This window comes from Aulonocara stuartgranti, assembly GCF_965226115.1.
Source record: "Aulonocara stuartgranti genome assembly, chromosome: 1".
NCBI classification, from domain to species: Eukaryota; Metazoa; Chordata; class Actinopteri; order Cichliformes; family Cichlidae; genus Aulonocara; species Aulonocara stuartgranti.
Genome location: NC_138939.1, coordinates 7,597,433 through 7,621,811, shown reverse-complemented (window position 1 = coordinate 7,621,811; position 24,379 = coordinate 7,597,433). Strand labels below are relative to the sequence as shown.

General features: G+C 39.7%; 1 protein-coding gene across 3 annotated transcripts in view; it reads right to left on the bottom strand.

The window, feature by feature from the left end:
* The window catches only part of LOC309720403 (insulin-like growth factor 1 receptor), a 60,650-nt gene that overhangs the window by 15,691 nt on the left and 20,580 nt on the right, over window positions 1-24,379 (bottom strand). For all 3 annotated transcript variants that reach the window (XM_082557309.1, XM_082557310.1, XM_082557311.1), the window contains 5 exons: window positions 3,679-3,985; window positions 3,220-3,356; window positions 2,035-2,179; window positions 815-1,023; window positions 455-581 (listed from right to left, as the gene is read on the bottom strand). In XM_082557309.1, coding sequence (XP_082413435.1) covers window positions 455-581; window positions 815-1,023; window positions 2,035-2,179; window positions 3,220-3,356; window positions 3,679-3,985 — 925 coding nt within the window. The remainder of the gene's footprint in view (window positions 1-454; window positions 582-814; window positions 1,024-2,034; window positions 2,180-3,219; window positions 3,357-3,678; window positions 3,986-24,379) is intronic.

Below are 24,379 nucleotides of genomic sequence, written 5' to 3'. Positions count from 1 at the left end.
AAAAATCTCATCTTCCTCAAAATAATAGTTAACACAGACAGAAAGACCACATTTCCATCGTGTTTTTTACTTTGCTGTATTTGTTTGTTGCCTGGCCCACCATTTTTAATACATCATGTCTTTGCATCAGTTTTCCCCCTCATTCTTCTGCAACGATTTAACACTTAAATGTCCACTTAAAGTCAGCTCCTAATATTCGCCTAATAGTTGTGGCTGGAAAACCATTAAGTGAGATTTCCTATTGCTGATTCTCTGGACATTTGTGAAACTACGTACCAAGTTAATATAAAACTTGATTAAAGTAAAATTTCCTGTATTTAAAGTCCTGTTAATGTTTCTGAAACCTAACCTCTGACAGTTAACTTAAAACATGTTGGCTGATAAAGTGGTGGGATTAAGATTCAGCTCAGTAACACTCAGCCTGCAGATAAACTAAAATAAACAAAAAACATACGCTTCCTTGTAGTAGACAATGAAGCTGATGAGGTCTCTGTAGTCAGGGGGCCGGTAGCGCTGCCATGTCAGCTTGATCCTTGTGCTGCTGGTGCTGTTAGACTTAAATTTCAGAATAGTGCTTTCACCTATGGAGGGAGCAAAGAGGGGGGAAAAAGCGCTTCAGTATGTGTGCATTAATATGCAGCAATTAGTGTTGACAGAGTGGCGCAGTAAATACTGACATAAGAAGCAGAACAGCATCACGCTCAAAAGAGGTGTTTGCAAACTTCTAGTAAACTAGAGTAACTTCAGCACATGAACTGGACATAGCAATTTAAATGTTTGTGGTTTTCAAACTGAAGCTCATTTTGACCCTTACAGCTGGCTCTGTCGCCGTTGTTTCGGAAATCACTCTCATCAAAGCGGGCCTGGATGCCTGTTTTGTTCCACATTTTGCGGATCTCGGACATGCACAGCTTAGGGTTGGCTCTGAAGAACAGCTTTCCTGTTTTGATGGTCAGATTGTGCTGCTTCCAGTCCCAAAGATACTGTAACTGTTGGTTGTCGAATGCAGAGAAGGCATACATGCTAGAGGGCAGAAAGAGGAGGAGATGAATGGATTACAGTCATCAATATGCTGCTTCGTTCTACATTCATTCGTGTATGTTTATCTATGAGTGTATTGTGTGTATAGTGATTCATGCTAGGCTGAGAGCCAACTTTCCCACCAAGGTTAAGGCCTTATTTTCAGCACGTAATGGAAAACTACACAACATATCCACTAGCGACTTGTCTATTAGGGGAAGCTATGCTAATTGAACAAAATGTAGCTATTTTACTCTTCTCGGTAGATCTCTCTTCTAGCTGGAGGTTTAATGACCCAGTTAGACAGCAGAGGGACTGCTTGACAGCAGGATAAAAATCACCTGGCAAATCCGATTAACCAGGGGCTGACATTTTTTTGTGTGCTGGAGAGGAGGTTTTTTTTTATGATTCTCTGGGTAACACCCAGACATCAAGGAATGACTGTAATGTGGGCCTTGGGACAGTAAGATTCCTGTGAACACAAACAGATGGAGGAGGGAAACGAAGGCCTCTCAATGACCCTGAGAGAACCTTTCCTGGGACTGTTGGAGGTTATACCTCATTCACAAACAAATAACAAACAACTGCACTTGTTCAAGTTTTGTTTAACTTTTTTCACTAAAGATTGAACATCTTGAGGATGTTGGATCACATCATTCTTATATATTAGCTGAAAATGTAGTTACTCAAGAGTTGTGTTTGTTGAGCACTAATTTTTTGTGGTTCCTAGAGTTTTCAAAAGTAAAATGAGAGAGAGAGAACCACTTTTACCTTTACCTTACACTATAAAGCACCTTGAGGCAATGTTTACTGTGAAGTGGCACTAAACTAATAAAACAGAATTGAATAAATGAATAGAACTAATTAATATTCAGGTGAATCCTTGAGAAAAGTACATGAGAAGAAATGAGCTCAGAGTGTCCCAATGCACAAACATCCGTCTCCACTGTAAGGCATTGAGATTAAAACCTTGGCTGTATGTTTATCCACGTAGAGAAGTGTGTGTGTTCTTACTCTTCATGGAGGTTTTCTCCATCGATGTATCTCAGGCTCCGAAGGAATGCAAGGGAGCTCAGTGTGTGCGAGTGTATGATCCGTACGTAACCAGTCACCCTTTGGATCAGACCTGTGAAACTTTCCAGCTCTGCCACCATGTTATCTAAACACACAGACCGTCACAAACACATTCATTTATCTATTGATGCATTTTACCCTTTAGTACTTCATTGCTGGCTTAAAGAGGACTTATTATCATTTTACGCATTTCCTGTCATATATATGCTGTTACAATGATGGATGCTAATTTTTAAACATGGCTAAAATTTCAGTATGTGTACAAGCAATCACCATGAGTGAAAACTATGAAATATAAAATGGGCTAAATGCTCCATTTCAGACGGTTGACTCTATACTGTGTGAAAGTAAGCAGATATATGTAATATGTTTATCTTAGGCACATGGCCAGGACTTATTCCTGGAACAAAATGGACCTTCAGACATATGACTAAACAAGTGTGTTTCATCCAAAAGGTCTGTAGAACCTAATTAACAGAGGTATCAACATTTTCCTGTCATTTCTGGCCATATGATAATCATAAATGCATTAAGCTTGAGAACATTAAGCCCCGCTTACAAAAAACAAACCTGGTTATTTTTCTTTGTTTAAAGTTTAAAACTGCTTTGGAGTGTGTCAGCATTTTTCATATGGGTTAAACCCTGAGACTCTGGCTGTGAGCACAAAAGCTCCACCCACCTACTATTTACAAACCTTCTATTTATGAAGAGAAGCCAATAAGAGCAAAGGTAGCTTAAAGGTAGGGACAGGGGAACTGAACCAGGTTGTTTCAGTCAGTAGATTAAATCACAGGCTGCACAAAGGCCCAAGAGGAGACAAATAAGGATTATTTTGAACTGGAAATTACATTGTTACTGTAAAATAATGTTATTATAGAACCATTTTTAAACTGTTGTAATCCATGACGACAGCTTTCCTGAATGCACAATGAAATATATTCAAATTGTTGAGTTCTCATGTGACTTTCTCAAGTAGCAAAATCTGTGATAACTTCTTTTTGCGTCTGATTTAACGGTGTGAATATAACAGATCTTCATAATGTTCTACACCAGCTCCTCGGGCCTCCCTCACAAAGAAATGCGAGTATTAACAGTCGTATTGCTGTGTTACACCGCAGTACTTACGGCCTCTGCGGATGTTGATTTGCAGGTGGCCTTTGATAACAGTGCAGCCTTTGAGAGACTGAGCAGCAGTCATGGAGTCGATGACCTTCCCATCACATACTTTATCACACAGACCATCACAAGCTGTGCAAAACATACTGGAGACAGACAGAGAGAAAGGCAGGAGACAGTGAATGTACAGCGTCGTTCTTGACAGGCATCTATTTGCCAAACTGGTTTAGCGGGGTTTTCTTTCTTTCTTTTTTAAAATTTCTGTCCCTGAAAGATTTGACGTCAACATTTCACAGAAGCAGCCAAAGCATGTCTAGGTGAAATTCCTCGGCATGCTTAACGGCCTTCACTATTTGGAAGGCCATACAGAGACTATGATGGAGCTAAATTCAATATTAGCAAAGCAACAATAAGCAACAATAAGGAGGGTGTTAAACCAGGCTAAATTCAGGTTGAACAGCAGCTCACCTGTTTGGTGCAGCACGTGTGTACCCAGATGGACATTCAGGCATGCACTCTCCTCCATGGATAACGTATCTGTCAAGGTCGGTAAATTGGGCTTTGGAGCAAAGCTCGGCACTGATGCAGCTCCAGCCCTCGAACTTGTAGGTGCCTGGGGGGCAGTCAGCCATGCAGCGGCCTTGGTAATAGTAATGCACACATGCAGTACATGCTGTGTCACTATCGGGGACTGTGCAGCTGCCCAGACACTGAGGGTGGCAGCACTCGCCGTCTGCTGTGCACGCTCGCAGTGCACACTTCTCTGGGCACCCCACTGTGGAGACAGAAAGAAAGGGGGGTATTTTAGTCAGACAATTTCCCCCAGAAAATAATAAAAACAATAAAAAAACAAAACAAAACATCAGAACATGACATTAATTTTTAGGTACATAGCCTGTAGTTAAAAATTGATTTTCTGCTTTTCAAGAATTCAAAGCACTTTTCAGTGTTTCCTCATACACCTATCCACACAAACTCAAATACATGATGGCAGTGCTGCTGTGCTATCATCATCTTGCTCAAAGGCACTCTGGCCTATGGAGAGGCTGAGGTTCCAACAGCAAACGAGTTGAGTTGATAACATGTTCTATTACTCGAGCCCCAGTGGTCATTTAGTAAAGATGACTACAGATTTAACTGCTCCCTTATACGTTTCCTATGTGAATGTTTTGCACAGATGATGCACATGTAGGTTTGCTGCAGCAGGAAAGATAATCTCACCCTGAAGGCAGACCAAAAAGGTTTTCAAATTTCCAGGTTGTAGCACAATCGTAGAGTGCCATGTGCCATTATTATTTACCTGGCACACTTAAAGAACAACGTAAATCTTTTAATCAACATGAAACAAAAAAGCAAACAAACTTCTTAACAAACAATTGTGAAGAAGAAGAAGAAGACCTCATTAAAACCTCAGCCTGGTTTAAAAGCCAAAAAATAAACACTGTGTTTTAAATAACTTCTAAAATAACTCCAGATGTGAAGGGGGAGTGTGTACCACCATTTAGGAGCAGCTACTGCAAAAGGCCAATATCCTCTATGTTTTAATTTGGACTTTTAAAAATATTTTTGTTTAATATTCTACCGTCACACCATTCAAAATCTAATATTTCGCCCTTAATACCACTACAAACAAGTTAAAATTTTGGAGCAAACAACAACACTGATTTATTCCCACTGATGCAAATCCATATTTAACAACCAAACAGAGCTTGCAGTGAACCTAAAACCATAACACATAAATATAACCAGTCAGCCTTCAGTGTGAACATGCCTCTGTTATGACACTACTGGCTTCAGTTCTGAACAAATTATTTGCATTTACCAGTGAATGACTGACAATGCATGCATGCACACCCGCCCAGATTAAAGCTTTTAAATACACCAAGAGCCACATATGAGGTACTCATGCAAGCTGCTTCATATCCAACCAACCACATTTGAATTTTTGTTTTCTTAGTCTTACTATTATAAAAGGCAACCCAACCATGGGGAGCCACAAGCCAGTGTACTCTTCATGCATGTCTCGATCTTGGAAAAATGGGCATTGTTGTGTGAGGAAGAGCATCTACTGTAAAATCTTTGCCAAATCAAACACACAGATTACGAAGAACAAGATTTCCATATAAGATAAGTTGGGGTGACAGAGGAGGACGCTAAGGATAGGGTAAGATTGAGACAGACGATCCACTGTGGCGATCCTTTAAGGAGCAGCCAAAGGAAGTAGTCGTGGTAGTAGTAGTATTCTTAAAATTACAGAATAATGATAATTATAGAATTCTAAAAAGGTGCTTCAGCTGTGCTTTCCTCCCTGATCCACTCCGGATTTTCCAGCCAACAGAGCTACAAATAACTCGTCCAGTTGCTGTGGTGTTCCTCTAAATAAGAGGATATTGTAACTGATGACAGGAAAAAGTGACTGAGGAGTTCCAGAAGAAAAACACCATATTGACATACATATAGAGAGCAGCCACATCTCGTCATGGCCTTTGTCTCTGCAGCGGGGGAATTTAAATGAAGCGTGATAGACAACAAAACACCAAGGCAGCTTATTTGACTAGCTGACACATACCTTTCACCATCACCATCACGCAGCTGAGCAGCAGCAGCCTTTAACCCACCTTTACTGTCGGCAGCTCACTGCTTCAACATGACATAAGCTGATTGGCTCAAACTGACTCTAAACAGTAACGTGTCTGCCACAGAAACAAACACTAACTGCTATGGAAACACTGTAAATCCCTGCTTGAAATTATTTGGTTGTGTGTCCTTTGAGGCATAAACAAAGGGACAGTGATTTCTGAAGCCAAAGAAACTGTAATTTTGATTGTGTCATCCACATAGGTTAGCCAGAGGCTGTTTAAACCAGCACCAAACAACACAAAGCTATAAGAAATGATGTGTTGTTTATAGAATGCTGAGCGATAAAACACTGGAACACGTTTCAACATGCTGCCTCCACCAACTCTGTCAAACAAACCAAAGACAACAGGCCAGAGCAGATGCGTATGGCTACTCCCCTTTATTTATATTTCAATGATTTATCCACAGAGACTTGTTATATTATATTGAAAGATCTGGACACACAGTATATAGCATTACAAGACAGATCGTAGTGGATGATAGCACAGACTAAAACACAAAAGAAAGATTGAACAGATGGTTTTAACCTGTCTATGTTTGTGCTTAAAGAATAAAGATTAGGAAGTTTGTGTTTGGTTCAGGGGTTAATGCTGCATTAATACAATTTCTGAACAACTCTAAGACACTAAAAAGCAGCAACTTACAAAAGCATACCCAAACTGCTGTATTTATTAACTGTTAATCTGCTTTTGATTTTCTTTAAGTATAAGTAGCAGAAAGAATAGCAAAGGTATTCAGGAAAGAGGAAATCAACCAGTACAGGTCGGCTTTTCTGCTTTAATATGATTAAAAACAGAGTGCCATAGTAATTGACAAAATTGTTTATTTTTATTTTTAGATGATCAACCAATCAATTCATTTGACCTTTGGTGCATTTCAATTTCACATTTGAAATGCACCAAAACTACATTTCAACTGTGAAATTACATTCACTTTGGCACTACCTATTGGTTTGTGAAGTCGTGTTTTAAAGCCTCAACACTAACAGACCTGGTACATAAGATGCCTTCATAAAGTGCATTACACATCATTGCTGTATGTCCACGTATTGCTATCCACCCCTTATAGTGACAGCTACAGTGATTCAGAAATGGTTGTCATGAGGGAGTTTAAGTCCATTTTAAAGGAACGAGAGGATAACTCTTTCAGTCAGTGTGACCGTTTTAATGATCAGTTGTTGTATATTTTTCACATGTTTGTACTCGTTTGTATGGACCGTTGTATTTTTTAATTGTTATGTTGTTATGTGTTGTTTGTGTTTTGATTTTTACTGCCATGATGCCAGAGATTTGAATCTCTGAGATTTGCCTGGATAAATAGAGGATTAATAATAAAACATCCAAAAGTGTGGGGGCACTGAAAGACCGGCAGCTCTGCATACAGCAGGAGAGAGGAGGGAGACACTGGAGAATTTATTTACCACGTTCAGAAAGGAAGTACCTTATGCAAAGAGCACTGAATCTTAGATCACATTGTTTAAATGCAATGATAAAAGAGTCAGTCTTCCTTACATGAACATTTAAAACTGTATTAGAGCAAGCTGTTTATTTGTATGTATAAAAGCAGTTAAGAGGCACAGTAGCCTAATATGATGTATTAGATAAAGAGTATTAGGTGTTTCTACAGTAAAGGTAGGGGTCGTTAAAGCAGATGGTCCGGCATATTTGATTTGACACAGATTTTACGCATGATGCTCTTCTTGACATAAATCTTCCATTTATCCAAGCTTGGGACGTTCACTAGTAGTACACTAGCTTGTAACCTCCTGAGGCTCGTTTCTCCTCCCAGAATCTAACCAGAGGTCCTTTGCATGCAAAGCAAATGCATTAATCACTACACCAAGCATACACAACTATTCCATGGTATTGAGGACCTGCAGATGATGACCAGGCTTTAAAAAGGTTTTGTTCCAGGGTGAAAACCTGCTTATTTTTATTAGAAAGTCGGACATTTTACCGTAATAGTCTATAGGGAGTGACTCACTTTTGGAGCCAGCTTTAAGTGGCTGCTGGAGGAACTGCAATTCTGCATTTGCTTCATTTTTCAGTTCCAGATGCTGCTGCTTGGTTTTTAGATTAGATTAGATGAAACTTTATTAATCCCTCAGGTGCGTTCCCCCGGGAAATTCAGTAATTTCCATTCAGTTTCAACACGTTTAAACATGAATATCACATCTATTTTTGTTTACAGAATTAGAAATGCGAGACAGAAACAACCAAAAAAAACAAAAAACAAAACAAACAAAAAAACAACAACAACAGTGACCTACAACTTGCAAAAGCTGCCAACTATTTGCTGTTCAGTTTTGTGATTATGATTTTTACCCTTAACACTACTACCGTTTGCATAATTTGCAAATCCTGCATGACCAAATATTGAATACTGACACCATCTAATACAGAAACCTTTCAGTACACTTGCATAGCAAATTCCTAATTATAATGTTAACTAGGGCTGTTCGATATAACGATATATATCGGAGGACGATATGAAAACGTCTATCGTTTCATTTTACGCTATCGTTTGTTTCGTGGTGTCGCAAAATCAACTGTTTACGGCAATATTTTTTCATGGTTTTGATGGTCACTGTATAATTTCCTGAAGTTCTCTCTTCCTCTTATATTTAATATAAGCACACTACAGACAGACAAGCCATTGTTTTTATGCGTTGTCGTTAGCAACAACGACAGTAAAACCATCGCGGGGCTCCGCCGTCCGCATGTTTATTTTCCACATAAACCTTTCACAACAAAGCTGAAGATCCTGTTGAGATTTTCCAAAATAAATGGAATCATGTGAAATAGAATGCAGAGTGTTTACGCATGAGAACCTAAAAAGAGCCGTCAGGTGTTAAAAAAAATAAAGCTTAGAACAGGCTTTCCCCGCAGCACACCGTGTAATAAATACTCAAAGAAAATTGAGGCTGTTTCAACTTATGCAACACTCGACTCCAGGTACACGACGCCCAGCTGAAAACACTTCACACAAGTCGACTGGCCCGAGATTCACAGAATTAGCTGAAAATGTAAAATTTTTGTGATATATATCGTTATCGGGATGATAAATGTCTTATATCGGGATATGAGATTTTGGTCATATCGCACAGCCCTGATGTTAACTTCAAATCAAAAATCAACTACAGAATCCATTTGTCAGTTATTTTAAGTATCACTGGCTAATTTTTCTTATTTGTCATTTACAGGAACACAGGAAGTTCCTGAAAACTGCTGTCTTTCCCCGATTGGCCAGTGACCATGAGATGACCTTCTAGCCCATCTCCCAACTGACACAAAAGCCAATCAGAACCTTCAGACTGTGTGGTCCCACCAACCATTCAGCAGGCTGTTTGTGCTCAGCAGGAGGAAACGAGCGCTGCATTTCACAGGCACAAAATGTTCTTTCTCTGCTCACAGCGTCTGCCAGTCCCCGAAAACTCCATCTTGCCCTCTGACCTCTTACAATGGGGTGATGTGAGCTGGAAAGGTGTAATTCTGAAATGCAATAATGTACAGCCTGAGGTCCACTGAGGGTTGGGTGAAAAAAAGAGAGAGTCTCTGCTTAAAGTTTGACTCAAGCTGGGGCTTTTTGCATGCAAACCCCTGAACACAACTCCCTGACTGACCAGTGGCGGGAGGTGGAGAGGTCAGTGGGTGCATACAGTAATGCAGATCAGCATTCAGCTGGACATCTGCAACATAAAGCTTCTCACTTTCAATCCCCCTTACTACACTTTTAGAGACAGGTTGATGCAGCGCTGCAGCACAAGGCAAGGAAAAGGAAACAGGAAGAGAATGAAAACGAGAAAGCGTAAAGGAAAGAAAGAAAAACTGCAGGAGGAGGAAGAGATGGGAGCAAGGTACAGAGTGTGAAGAAGTGAAGTGGTGAAGTGAAGTAGAAAAGGAAGGAATTTAAGATGGAAATGAAGATGTATATTGCATCTTTTTCACACACACATACACACGTAATGCAGCGTCTGTAATCTACACACCACAAATTAACAGATGAGGAAATGAGATCAAGTTTTTCAGCTACAATTTACAGATGTCCTCTAAACACATCACAAGCAGGCAACCATTTTGAAAGCTAAAAGGATCAACTCTATTGCGATTTTTCTGTTGCTGTCCAGAACCAGTGGGCTGAGAGGGGCAGCTTTCTTTGGACCCACTCACCCAAACAACAGGAGAAGGGAAGTTGTTGGTCAGTAAATCAAAACGAGAGAGAGGGGGAAAAAATAAAATAAAATGTCCTGCTATCTTGTGTGAAGCAATTTGAGTTTCAGATCACCAGAGAACAATTAATTTTCAAAAATTCCTACCATTTTTAAGCATTATAATTTGTTTTATTTATTAATCTTTTTTTCTATCCAACATTAACACGATCCCAAAACATCAGTGATGTAGTAGTTAATGCAGAAACAAAACAAGCCAAAACAATTATTGTAAGGTGGGAAGTACAGAAAAAAGGTGATAAGTTTTCTTGTCATTGGTTGATTATGTTGCACAAATTAATGAGTTAAAATCTACTGAGAACAACAAACATGACCTTGACTCTGTGCAAAATTAAATTTCAGTTCATCTAATGATTATTGTGTCAAAGCCTGTCTAACAAAAAAACCGTACACCAAGTAGCCATTCTTGCAAATTATGCACTGTTGGATGACAGATATCTTGCTATCGCCTGAGCTCTTCAGTCCTTCAGTCAAAAGAGCCAGAGAAGATCGAAATGTGATTTTACTTCAAAGTTTTGTTTGGGGTTTTTTTCCTGAATGCAATGTTGGTGATCTACTCTAAACATTTAGCAGACTATTAAAACAAACACTTGAGTTCTTGGTGACCAAGGAATAAAGAAAAGTCAAGTATATGTTCGCTGTGTGGTAATCTGGTTGAATCCTCATTAGCCAGCTGTTCTGAGTGTGTGCTACATATATTTTACTGTGGAAAGTTACCAGACACAGCAGAGATATTGTGTGTGTGTGTGTGTGTGTGTGTGTGTGTGTGTGTGTGTGTGTGTGTGTGTGTGTGTGTGTGTGTGTTGCTGTACTGGGCTGTATTTGAGTGATGTCAGTATTTCCCCTAACCTCAGAAAACAAGCTGGTTAATAAAATCATGTAAATTATCATGGAAGTGCAGCTGAAAGGAATAAAACTGCAAAAACAATGAATTAACAGTTTGATCAAAACATGCTGATTGCTGGCAAAGGTGGTTCTCGTTGTTATCACAGCATTTGCATGGGAACAGGTTGTGCTTCATATTCCCATTAACCAGTAAGGATTAGTTTGTTTGTTGGCTTGTTTGTTGGGGGTAATTGAGAGTTAAGTGATGGGATGTCAAAAGTTGTTGTAGGCAGTTGTATAGTTGTTAATGTCCATTCGGGGAAATGGTTTACCTTCTCCACTCCGTCATTATAGAGCATTCTGGCTCTGGGAGAAAGATCACTTGTTGTGCGTCAAAAAGCCAATACAGTGCTTCCAGGGAAACAGAAATACCAGCCCAGTGGGAAGGCTGGCTGGGAAACGCACACTAGTCACCACCCTAATGGCGGGAAAATGTCTGGATTTTTGCCTCTACCCCTCTACTTCACTACAAGTAAATACCACAGGATCAAACAGTACTTCATTTTACATATCTTGTTGTGCATGCCTGCTAACACTCCTCGGTTTTCCCAATATTTCAAGACCATCTGATCTCAAACTTTATTATGAATGTTAAGGATGCATGCATCAGTAAGCTTCTCATGTTCATAATGGTACCCGAGTTGCCAGATTGTCTATGAAACAGTCCACACACACACACACACACACACACACTACAGACAATTTCAATCCATCTGTCAGTGTAACCTGGCAACCACCAACCAGACTCAAACACACCATTTGGAAACTGATTGAATTAGGTCACTATCTTAGCTATTGTTAGACCATTTCAACTGTCATTACATGCACACACATACAATATGGCTCAACTCACCACTATTTCGTTTAGTAAAGTGGCAGTTGGTAAGATATTCTTCAAATCAAGATTCCAAAACAGAAATGCTGTAAAAACCCAAACAATGCCTCTCTTTCCAACTGCACAAAATTCCAACCACTTTCATACAGCTTGAACATATTGATGGAAATAGTTGCTCGATGCAAATAAAACAAAATAAATGTATGTAGCATAGTGTCACCAAAATCATTTTGCACATCACTGGTGTCCTGTAGGTTATGCTATCTTCATTTGGGAAAACAGACTTTTACCTGTTTATTTTTATTAGGAAAAGAACTGAATTAGGAATACTGAAAACTTAATTGTTATGTTGTCATCAATGACAAATGACTTTAATGGTATAATGAGTATCTTTTAACAATTACACTGGAAATAAAATGCTTTTATTCAAATCCCTCATCTGACACACCACTGTTTTCTGTATGTTTTTCCCGCTTTAGGTGAATGTGTTACTCGTTCTTTAGGCATATTAAATAATTACCAAGCCACCTTGACTAATACGTTAAGTATAACCAAATGCAAAACTCTGAAAGCCATACACAACAGCTTCAAAGTGGCCACTGAGAAACTGAGGCAACAGATGTTTCCACACTCACTGTTTTCCTCATTTTTTAGGCTTGGTGTGCGTGCAAGCTGTGTGAATCCAGTGAGCGTGGAAGCATCCCCGCCCTTTCTCTCAAGTTCACACACTCCATGGCCTCCCAGTGTGTTCCAGCACTCAGGCTGAATTGGGAAGAACTTGATGATGTACAGAAAACACAACAATCTCGCTGTGTTTCCAGTCTCATACAAAGCATATTCTGTACTGGCCAGACAGACTGTCAGTGTACAGGTTCAGTCAGTGAATCAGTCATTCAGAAAACCAGCCAGTCAAAAGTCTGTGTGTGCTGTCTACAAAAGCAAGAACAAGGGTCTTGATTCATTCAGCCCATTCACAGCTCTACATGGCTGGCCACTATTGTGCTGTTCATCTTTTGAGTCTCCAAGTAGATAACAGACATCACAACTAGCCATCCAGTGGTCAAGTACAAGAGACCTCCAACACATGTGACAACCTGCCTGTCAGTTCAGTCCAACAAACAGGCTGTTCAAAAAGTGCTTAGCGCCATAGAGGAAAACAATGAAGACAGAGCACGCTATTGACCTTAACAGCTGTGTTTGTGTTTGGTCTGCCGACATCCATTAACCATCAGTTAGAGTTCCTAGAAATGTTTTAGTTGTGCAACTCTAGAGCAATCTTGAGAACATATCTGCCTCAAAGACGAGAGTTGAAGTGAAGGTACAGTCCATAATCAGTTTGTTTACTTACACAAGTTTACCCAAAACATTACCAGGAAGACTTTGGAAAAACCCAAGGCTTAAAATATAAACAGAAAAATATATTAAAATTTTGTACAAATCTAAACAAAAATGCTTTAAAATTGTTTATTGCTTTAGCTGAAGATGAGATCTGATGGACTTTGTTTATCCAAAAAACAGGAAAATGTTTGGCTACACTTAAAAAGTCTATTAAACATACCCTCCACAAAGCAGAATATGCTGATAAAATGCAGTTTTACAAAATAAAAAGCTTTAAAAAAAAAAACAAAAAACAACAACAACAACAACCACCCCAAAACAAACAAACCAACTTTGACAGAGCACCATGTAAAATGGAAATAAAATGCATACATTGATGGAGTAATTAAGACCTAATGAAATCAAATGGCAGATATTTATTTGATTAATTTAAAACCTAAATAGAATTTGTCTTTGTCGGCTCTTTTGTGAAAAACTCATTCACTCAAAATGAAGAATAACATTTCCAAGTTCCTTTAATGACACCATTCGCTCTGAGTACACACAGATCGGGAGCTTTAATTTGCTCAGGAACAGGAATATTAGACGACATGCTGGATTTCTTCCTCCTCCCTCGCTCCTCCTAGTGAGAGGAGTCCCCCCACTGGAGATGTGTGGTCTGAAGCTTCCTGTTGATAATTACAGTCTGTTTGAAAGCAAAACACTAAGAGATCATTATTCCTGTTAGCGATAAAAGGCTAAACTGGATTCTCTTTCTAATTCACACTCTCAACAAGAGTGGATTCACACACATCTGTCAAGACTCTACTGAGAAGAATACATTGCATTAAGTGTCTACTTTGCCCGTGTGGGTGGTGGTACAGGTTAGAGAAATGGGTCAAAATAAAGAGCTAAAGATTTATTTTGTGTAGCTATGATAAAAACACCTGCAAGATGCACTGGTGAGAAGATGAAATACCAAGCAGGTGGCCCACTTTGAAGGCTTATTAGATACAAGGACGACTATTTATTTTTGTTCAAGGCAGGACTGCAGACCTCTGGAAAGTGATTACAGCAGCATTTATTTTTTCCCCCCCCAATATCTTTTAAAAACAGCTACCTCCATATTTTCCATAGTTTTGAATGTTACTTTTAGACACTAGACATTTCTAGTGTCTAATGACCATTCCACAGGTATAGCCTATCAATGTGCACACGCAACACAGCTCTGTTCATCCAGTGAACACATCCAGTGTTCACTTCATGTGTGCATTATGATTGATGGGAGAGCACATACCATTTCTTTGTAAAACCTGTTTGGGATGGTCACTAGAGAGAGAGAACATTTTTAAAGAAGGCTTGTGCACAGGCTGTATTACATGGGTGTATGTAAAATCAGGCATGTGTACATAACTGCACAGATGTTCACATGGTCGGTTAAACGAATTATCAAAGCTAGCTCATTAGGTTCTTCTCCGTAAAATGTTTTTTATTGCAAAGTAAGTTTTAACAAATAAATAATTGGGCAATATAACCAGAAGCTTCTCCAGTAAATCTTAAACTTTATTTCATCCTCTTAGACTACAGCTGGCAGTTCTCCACCTGCTGCAGGTTCCAGTTGTGGCCCTACTACCAAACCAGGTGAAGTCCAAGACAGTTAATTTCGAGTATTTTTTTTTAAATCCCTGGAGACTCAGTGTTGTAGTGGACAATGTCATTTGCATTTACGCTTGTGTGCTGGGGTGTGTTCAGCAATCTGCCTTCATGAGTGAAACTAAGATGTTTATGTTGGACATGGAGCTCAATATTGATCAACAGTTAACTTTGTGGGAAGGAGAAAATATTTCAGGGTCAACTCTGAGTCTACACCTGGACTGTTTGAGCTATGAAACCAAGAAAACCAACATCTGTCTACATCGACAGAATACTAGCTTTTTATATTATTATAGTAAGCGGGCTTCATACAATTACAACCTGTTACATTTTTTCCACAGAGGTGTTATCCTTGTGTAAATAAACATACTGTGTTTACATACCCCTCGAGCTTGTTGAGGTCTGTGTCGATATGATGTGTAGTTACATTTCATAGGAAGTGCATACCAAACTATACAGTGGGGCAAAAAAGTATTTAGTCAGCCACCGATTGTGCAAGTTCCCCCACCTAAAATGATGACAGAGGTCAGTAATTTGCACCAGAGGTACACTTCAACTGTGAGAGACAGAATGTGGAAAAAAAAAAATCCATGAATCCACATGGTAGGATTTGTAAAGAATTTATTCGTAAATCAGGGTGGAAAATAAGTATTTGGTCAATAACAAAAATACAACTCAATACTTTGTAACATAACCTTTGTTGGCAATAACAGAGGTCAAACGTTTACTATAGGTCTTTACCAGGTTTGCACACACAGTAGCTGGTATTTTGGCCCATTCCTCCATGCAGATCTTCTCGAGAGCAGTGATGTTTTGGGGCTGTCGCCGAGCAACACGGACTTTCAACTCCCGCCACAGATTTTCTATGGGGTTGAGGTCTGGAGACTGGCTAGGCCACTCCAGGACTTTCAAATGCTTCTTACGGAGCCACTCCTTTGTTGCCCGGGCGGTGTGTTTTGGATCATTGTCATGTTGGAAGACCCAGCCTCGTTTCATCTTCAAAGTTCTCACTGATGGAAGGAGGTTTTGGCTCAAAAATCTCACGATACATGGCCCCATTCATTCTGTCCTTAACACGGATCAGTCGTCCTGTCCCCTTGGCAGAAAAACAGCCCCATAGCATGATGTTTCCACCCCCATGCTTCACAGTAGGTATGGTGTTCTTGGGATGCAACTCAGTATTCTTCTTCCTCCAAACACAACGAGTTGAGTTTATACCAAAAAGTTCTACTTTGGTTTCATCTGACCACATGACATTCTCCCAATCCTCTGCTGTATCATCCATGTGCTCTCTGGCAAACTTCAGATGGGCCTGGACATGCACTGGCTTCAGCAGCGGAACACGTCTGGCACTGCGGGATTTGATTCCCTGCCGTTGTAGTGTGTTACTGATGGTGACCTTTGTTACTTTGGTCCCAGCTCTCTGCAGGTCATTCACCAGGTCCCCCCGTGTGGTTCTGGGATCTTTGCTCACCGTTCTCATGATCATTTTGACCCCACGGGATGAGATCTTGCGTGGAGCCCCAGATCGAGTGAGATTATCAGTGGTCTTGTATGTCTTCCATTTTCTGATGATTGCTCCCACAGTTGATTTTTTCACACCAAGCTGCTTGCCTATTGTAGATTCACTCTTCCCAGTCTGGTGCAGGTCTACAATACTTTTCCTGGTGTCCTTCAAAAGCTCTTTGGTCTTGGCCATGGCGGAGTTTGGAGTCTGACTGTTTGAGGCTGTGGACAGGTGTCTTTTATACAGACGATGAGTTCAAACAGGTGCCATTCATACAGGTAACGAGTGGGGGACAGAAAAGCTTCTTACAGAAGACGTTACAGGTCTGTGAGAGCCAGAGATTTTCCTTGTTTGAGGTGACCAAATACTTATTTTCCACCCTAATTTACGAATAAATTCTTTACAAATCCTACCATGTGGATTCATGGATTTTTTTTTCACATTCTGTCTCTCACAGTTGAAGTGTACCTCTAGTGCAAATTACTGACCTCTGTCATCATTTTAAGTGGGGGAACTTGCACAATCGGTGGCTGACTAAATACTTTTTTGCCCCACTGTATAGGTTTTAGGGCTACACCTTAGCTATGACTTAGATTTAATACAACACTGTGAAGTGGGTAAGCCCATTGAACAATCAGACAAGAACTAAATGACACAAATGACCATCACAACAGTAACCTGACCAGGGTGACAACTGGAACGGAAAACATGACACAGGAAGGGATAGAGTTAGCATGTTAGAAATGACTGATCGTTTAAAATAAGACACGGGGACTGCCCACTTGTATTTTCCATCACGGATTCTGTTGGGCAGGCATCAATATACCTGACTAACCTGCTGAACTGAAGTTTTTTTCCCACAGGAAATACTGCTTTTTGGTGTAACACACCATTCTCATTCGAGGATTGGCACATAAGCAGCATTTAAATAATGTCTTTAATATAATTTTTTAATTTTAAGATTATCAAGTTCTATCAAGACATAGCAACACAATAACCCGTAAACAATGGCTGCTGGCAGAACAAATGATAATGACATTCCTTGCAATTACTAAATAACATCAGAAAAATAGTCAGTTAAAGGTAGTCTAAACAGAGCCAACCGTTAACTTTTTTCAACAAGAGTCACAAGGTTAAATAAATAAGTACAAGACAAGTACAGACAAAAGGAATTCCTGGCATCCCTCTGTTGACTGACCTGAGAAGCACAAAGCCAATCCCCTTTGGTCCCCCAAAGGGCACACAATAACAGAGGATCTATCACATTAGTTTCTTGGTACCTGGAGTTTCACGATAAATTCAGATTAGGATGGATATTGCAGATTACAGATGCAGAGGAAAAAATAGTTTTACAGAAGTAACAACTGACACATTAGGAGTCTGCCATTTCTGGGAGTTATGTCTAGGTCAAACAAGCCTGCTGAAACCTTAGCCTCAGAAGATTTGGCCTTAGCACATAGTTTACATGCCAACCTTTCAAGAAACTACTCACTGTGTGAAAAGGGAAGAGAATAAGGGTTTGTACCCATTATGCAACAACTAAAGATTAACTCAAAATTTCACTGTAAATACTGAAGATAAAACACTAAGGACATAGAATAACAAAATAATAACTCAAATGATCTCACTGAAAAGTGTTATAAAATATGTGAAGAAATCAACAAATAAATAGTTATGTTATGTCAGTTAGTCAAGTGGTGAGGAGGGCTGATATTTCAGAACTGACTGAAAACCTGATAAAATATCACATCAATGCAGGTCATGCCTAAATTCTCAAAAGTGTGTTATGAAAAGCTAAAAGCCTTTAAAACAGGACAGGCAGTACAATTTTAAAACAAAATGACTGGAAAAAAAAGTATCTGCATGTGCCATTTTAAATTTTACTATTAATGTTTGAATTGTTAAATTGCAGGCTGCTTGCACAAAAATACACCACTTATCCGGTTAAGCTGCGACAACAAACGATACTGCATACAGTTCAGGTGTTAGCTGCACAGCAAGTCGGTTTACTTTGCATAAGGATGGAGTCGCATGTTGAGTCACCCAAGGCGGTGACAAGTGTTGATAAGCAACAAGGTTAAAAAATATTAAATTACAAAAACAGTGTAAGAGTGTCCATAATCTAATGCTATACAAGAAACAAATGTTGTGCCACTGAATTAACTTTATCTCACTCTACTCACAAGCTTGGCAGTGATATTCATATGTGCCAGACTGCTGTACACATTCAAACTCTACGTGCCCTTCAGTTCAAAAGATCAACATACAGTGGGGCAAAAAAGTATTTAGTCAGCCACCGATTGTGCAAGTTCCCCCACTTAAAATGATTACAGAGGTCAGTAATTTCTCAAACCTCCTAAATAGTAAATTTGCGGAGTTCAAAAACTTCCATTTAATGAGTGGATGCACAAACATGTCAGAAGAGATTCAAAATCTGAAAAGTTTCTTAATTCCTAATTCTGCTGGCAAGAACCACCAGGCGCGCATGCCCTCCCCACACACAGAGCATCAGAAGGAGTTGTCCACATTCCTGATTCTTTGTGTTTATGGGTTTGTGTGTTTGGCGAGGGAAGACAGAAATATCCCTGGAATTTGATGGAAAGGATGAAGGAGGCTGAGTATAAGATTCCCATTCACCTTGTGGCATCCTGGTCTGTTTGGCTGTGCTAAGGACCAACAGCAATTCTCTGACAGCCTTAAAACAGGCTGAAAGGTTTCATCACAACCAGAATGCTTTTTTGCCAAGCTTTCTCCGATAAGCACACCTAATGAGATCAGAGAAACGATGGCATGTGGTTTAATATTAATACTCTTCCATTGATTGCTCTTTTTACTTTAAACTGATACCTTGCTAGACTGGATAAGACCTGGTCACCGGCCTCTTGCCTGTCATACAAAAATGCATTAGGAAGGAGCTTCAAGTCACGTCACGAGTGTCACCATACAGATTGTTTATATTTTTTTTCCCCACGAGTGTTCTTTGCCAGCTTTGAATTCACGAACAAGACCTGAGACCCTGGTCACACCGCTCATCCAAAGCTAACGGTGTTAACAGAACACAATTAAAGGCCACATAATTACAGTAGGCACTAAAACACAGCCAAACCAGCAATGTTCTCTTCCAGGAATTCCAGGGATGGGTGTGTCCGTTCACTAAAAGCAGTCATGGATGTGCCTGGTTTACAAAGCAGCCCCTATAATTACCAGCCCTGACAGCCTCCGGGTTCTGGGTCAGGGTAAGGGGTGCATAAGTAGTCGTGCATCATTTTTGTTTTGGTGATCAGTTACTGCTTTTTTCCTCCTCTTACTGCTATTGCTGGACAGAATAACCTTAGTAGTACTGGCTCTCTAATTTAATGGTCTTTCTTTATTTTCATGATTATTTACATAACTCAAAACATGTTTTATATTTTACATTCTTCAAAATAGCCACCCTTTGCTTTTATTACAGCTTTGCACACTCTTGGCATTCTCTTGATCAGCCTCATGAGGTAGTCACCTGAAATGGTTTTCCAACAGTCTTGAAGGAGTTCCCAGAGATGTTGAGCACTTGTTAACCCTTGTGCGTTCACTCCTCGGTCCATCTCATCCGAAAACATCTGTTGGGTCAGATGACTGTGGAGGCCAGGCCATCTGGCGCAGCACTTCATCACGCTACCTTCTTGGTAAATGCCCTTACACAGCCTGGAGGTGTGTTTGGGGTCATTGTCGTGTTGAAAAAGAAGCGGATGGGATGGCATGTCACTGCAGGATGTTGTGGTAGACATGCTGGTTCAGTGTGCCTTCAATTTTGAATAAATCCCCAACAGTGTCACCAGCAAAGCACCCTGACACCATCACACATCCTCCTCCATGCTTCACAGTGGAAACCATGTATGTAGAGACCATCTATTCACCTTTTCTGCGTCACATAAAGAGACAGCAGGTGAAACCAAAGAGCTCAAATTTGAACTCATCAGACCAAAGCGCAGATTTCCAATGTTCTGATGTCCATACCTTGGGTTTCTTGGCCCAAACAAATCTCTTCTGCTTGTTGCTTTATAGGCCATCAAGGCCTGATTCGCACAGTCTCCTCTGAACAGTTGATGTAGAGATGTGTCTGCTACTGGAATTCTGTGTGGCATTTATCTGGGGTCTAATCTGAGATGCTGTTAACTTGTGATTTCTGAGGCTGGTGACTCGGATACATTTATCTTCAGCAGGAGAGGTGACTCTTGGTCTTCTTTTCTTGGGGTGGTCCTCATGTGAGCCAGTTTCATTGTAGAGGCCTGATGGTTTTTGCGACTGCATTTCGAGACACATTCAAAGTTTTAGCAATTTTTCCAGCTGATTGACCTTCAGTTCTTAAAGTAATGATGGACTGTCATTTCTCTTTTCTTAACTTATTGGTTCTTGCCATAATTTGAATTCTAACAGTTGTCAAATAGGGCTGTCAGCTGTGTACCAACCTGACCTCTGCACAGCACAACTGATGATTTGAGCCCATGAAGAAGGCAAGAAATTCCACATATGAACCCTGACAAGGGACACCCGTGAAGTGAAAACTATTTCGGGTGACTACATCATAAACTTATTGAGAGAAGGCCAAGGGTTTGCAGTGCTGTCAACAAAGCAAAGGGTGGCTGCTTTGAGGAATACAAAAAACAAGACATATTCAGAGACTATTTATCAATTTTTTTCTTTGCTATTCTACATACCTTGCTTCATATATTATATGTCTTCGGTATGTGTTTACAACATAGAAAGTAGTAAATATAAATACATATAAATAGGGAGCATATCACAATGAATATGAGACAACTATGAGATTGCTATGTGCTGACAAAATGGAAAACAACAGGTGATCTGATCGAAATTGAAAGGTAGGCTGGCCACAAGAATGACCTGCCAATCAACAATCAGTGTCAGTGTCTGGTATATGACAGATGCTCAAATTCAGCAAGAAGGGTCTAGACAAAGCCCCAGGGTTACCTTTCCAGATACGTGGCTCCCAACTGTGGTAGGGAGATATCTAGTTTTAAGCTTAGTGACTTTACTCTAAGCTGCCCCATAGCTCGCAACCAGCCATTGCTGTCCGGACCAAGCTTGCAGTGATGAAACAGTAGAGGAGGGCAAGCTTTACTTCTGCTTGGGATTACTACATATAAATATACATGTTAAACCATGGGCCAGCACAGACACTTTATGGTTGATGAACTGGGACAAATATAAGTGTCTAAAACAATAGTTTGGTCGATGGCTATTTTATTTTTTTTTAAATTGTTATTATCTACTTATTCCCTTTTGTGCCAGAAAAGTAAAAGGAATGGGTAGTCAACACCCCTGGACCGCTGATATGTGTGGCTGTGATGCTACTGCAGGAAATTCAATGATCGGCAGATGCAGCCCACAGATTCCGTACACTATTTTTTCCCCCAACAGAAATTACCCAAACCTCTGCTAACAACACTACATAATAATCATTTCTCAAGCCTGATGAAATGCGGGCTGGTTTTCAAATCAAGGCAGAACTGGCTCCAGACTAGCAACCCCCAATAGTACCATGAGGGTGGAGAAGAAGCAATGGAGAGCTGCTCACTTAACCAAACAAGAATCTATGTCCCACACAGGTTACCCACACAAGCACCTTCCTGAATGAGAAGACAGTAACATGACCTATGATAGAGTTAACCTTCAGTAAAAGGTTGTTTTTTTGATACTTTTTGCAGGGTTTTTCTTTTTTTTGTTTATTACTTTTTTTGGTCTTTTAAATCACCAAATCTGAAATATGATGTCGGAGAAAATTCAAAGTAAAAATATAAAAGTAAACAGATTAAAAAAAATAACCAATAATAATAAAATTTAGTGTCTCCCAGAAGCCAAAGAGCACCTTAAGTTCTGAAACCCTTGCACAAGCCCTGACTACCACATTTTCCTATATACCTTCTAAATTATATTTATTTACTACCCATTTACCTGCCTTATAAAGCTCTATAATTGAGGCATTTTGGTCCAACAAGGGTTTTTTGCTTTTGCAGTTGCAAAACAGAGCAAGACTCAAAATCACTCTGTTTCACTGGTTTTCAATGACTGAGAAAATACTGTGATAAACTTAGATTAGAATTTCTGGTGGAAGTAACACATCTCAGCATGCCATCACAGGTCTAAGCCAAAAGATCTAATCAAGAGTCCAAGATGTGTGCAGCACTTTCAGAGTCTATTGTGTGTTAAATGTATCCAGCTTTGCATGCTGACAGAAATGCTCAGCTCTTCAATGGGAGTGGGTATTCACTGACAATCAAAAGCTCTTTTATGAATGTGAGGACACACCCACAAATGACCCAAAGAAGGTAATGTAGGAGGTGTTTTGATGAAAGTCAAGGTGATTTCCCAAAATCGCAAGCTGATTGAAATTCAGCCAGTAGCACTGGTACGTCTCATAGTATGGTGAAAAGAAGAAGATCTCTCATTCACTTTCAGGGATTTAACCACAAGCAAGCAACCACATGGTCCCAGGGCTTCTTCATCCATCTCCAGCTTAGTATAAAGTGAGAGAGTGGATGTCTGTACTTTGTGCATGATGGCATGGAGCTAATCATAGCAGAGATTAGGCAGACTTCAGCAGGAACTTATAGTCACTGGGCTTCCTTAAGCCTTAAGCACTAGCACTGGGTCACACAAGTCAGACTGGATAAGATGACCTCTCTGTCAACCCATGTATCTCTGACTTTTATCTTACATAATGTGTTTACTACAATATGTTACCACTATTCTGTTTGTCAGCATGCATTTTGTTACTGCTGTATACTAGAGGCTTTGCTGTCATATATGTGTGTGGTTTCGAAGCAAGCAGCAACCTTTGGTGCTGGGAAAAAAAAAAAATAGGCTCAGGTGAAAGTGCCAAAAACTGTAGCTCCTGGAGCAGCCACTTGCGCCCATAGTTTCCCACGTTAAAGAGTCCGACCTGATTGCAGGAAAAGGTATTTACAGCCATGTATAAAAACCAGCATTGTGTGAATTTGGATATTATTAATGCTTAAAGTCAGGGGGTGGCCACTTTGACACATGGGCCAACTGAACTGAGAAGTGTGTTGTGCCGATGGTGCCTTTTGGAATATAGAGCAAAGACTTGCTAAATTCATACAATGTCTAAAAGATAGATGTTGTTATTGATCAGTTAGTAAAGTCTTGTTATGCAGCCTCTAGGTGAGAGTTTTGGCAGTCAGCATCTTGGGTGGATCTGATTTGTGTTCACTGGCTAGCAACTTCTGACAAATTGTTTGCCAATGAGCATGCCATGGATTGTCTACATTTTCATAAATACATAAATCCAACCATGATCATTTCTGCAGTGCAGGAACTGGTTTAAAACCTCCTCCACTGAGGCTGGGTGATTTGATGACTATATCGACATTGGGCGATAGGCTGAGCCTTCAACCAATCGTTTTTACAAGAGCAATTTAGTTATTTATTTATTTGCCTGTGATTAATTTGCTAATAATGTTGGTTGACGCTAAGAGAAGAAGTCAACGCAGTCAAAATAATAGCAAAAAAAACAAAAAACAAAAACGTTTTATTTAAATTTAAAAGACAAACAAACAAAAAACACAGGGAAACAAAGAGAAACTGCTTCTTTTCCCCCACTATAACCGTGTTTACAGGCCATTCCAGTTTTTATCTGTCATACACACTCGACCAAACAACAAACACAAAATTAAACAGAAAGTTAAAAATCAAAATGTCTCTTTAAGTGAACATAAAAAATGTTCCTACAAAAATGTTCAGAACAAAACAAGACCAATTTAACCCAATTAAGGTAAGGTGTGAATTTAAAAAAAAAAAAGAAAAAAGGGTAAATATATTTCCTTTCGTAACTTTCATTCGCAATTTAAGAGTCAAAATAGATCATTCTCCTGTCTCTGGAGTGAAAAGCGCACATTTAAAGCAGATGTGCTCTCAAAGTGACACAGATTGAGTTGCTGTAGCCATGCTGATACCTGAACCAGGTATATTGTTGCATGTGAAAAGAATTGTCAGAAAAGGGAGGAAGAAAGAAGTATCATGAAGCAATGAAATCATCATATCATGAAAGAAACGTGGACTTCTGCAAACACTGCAACAAACT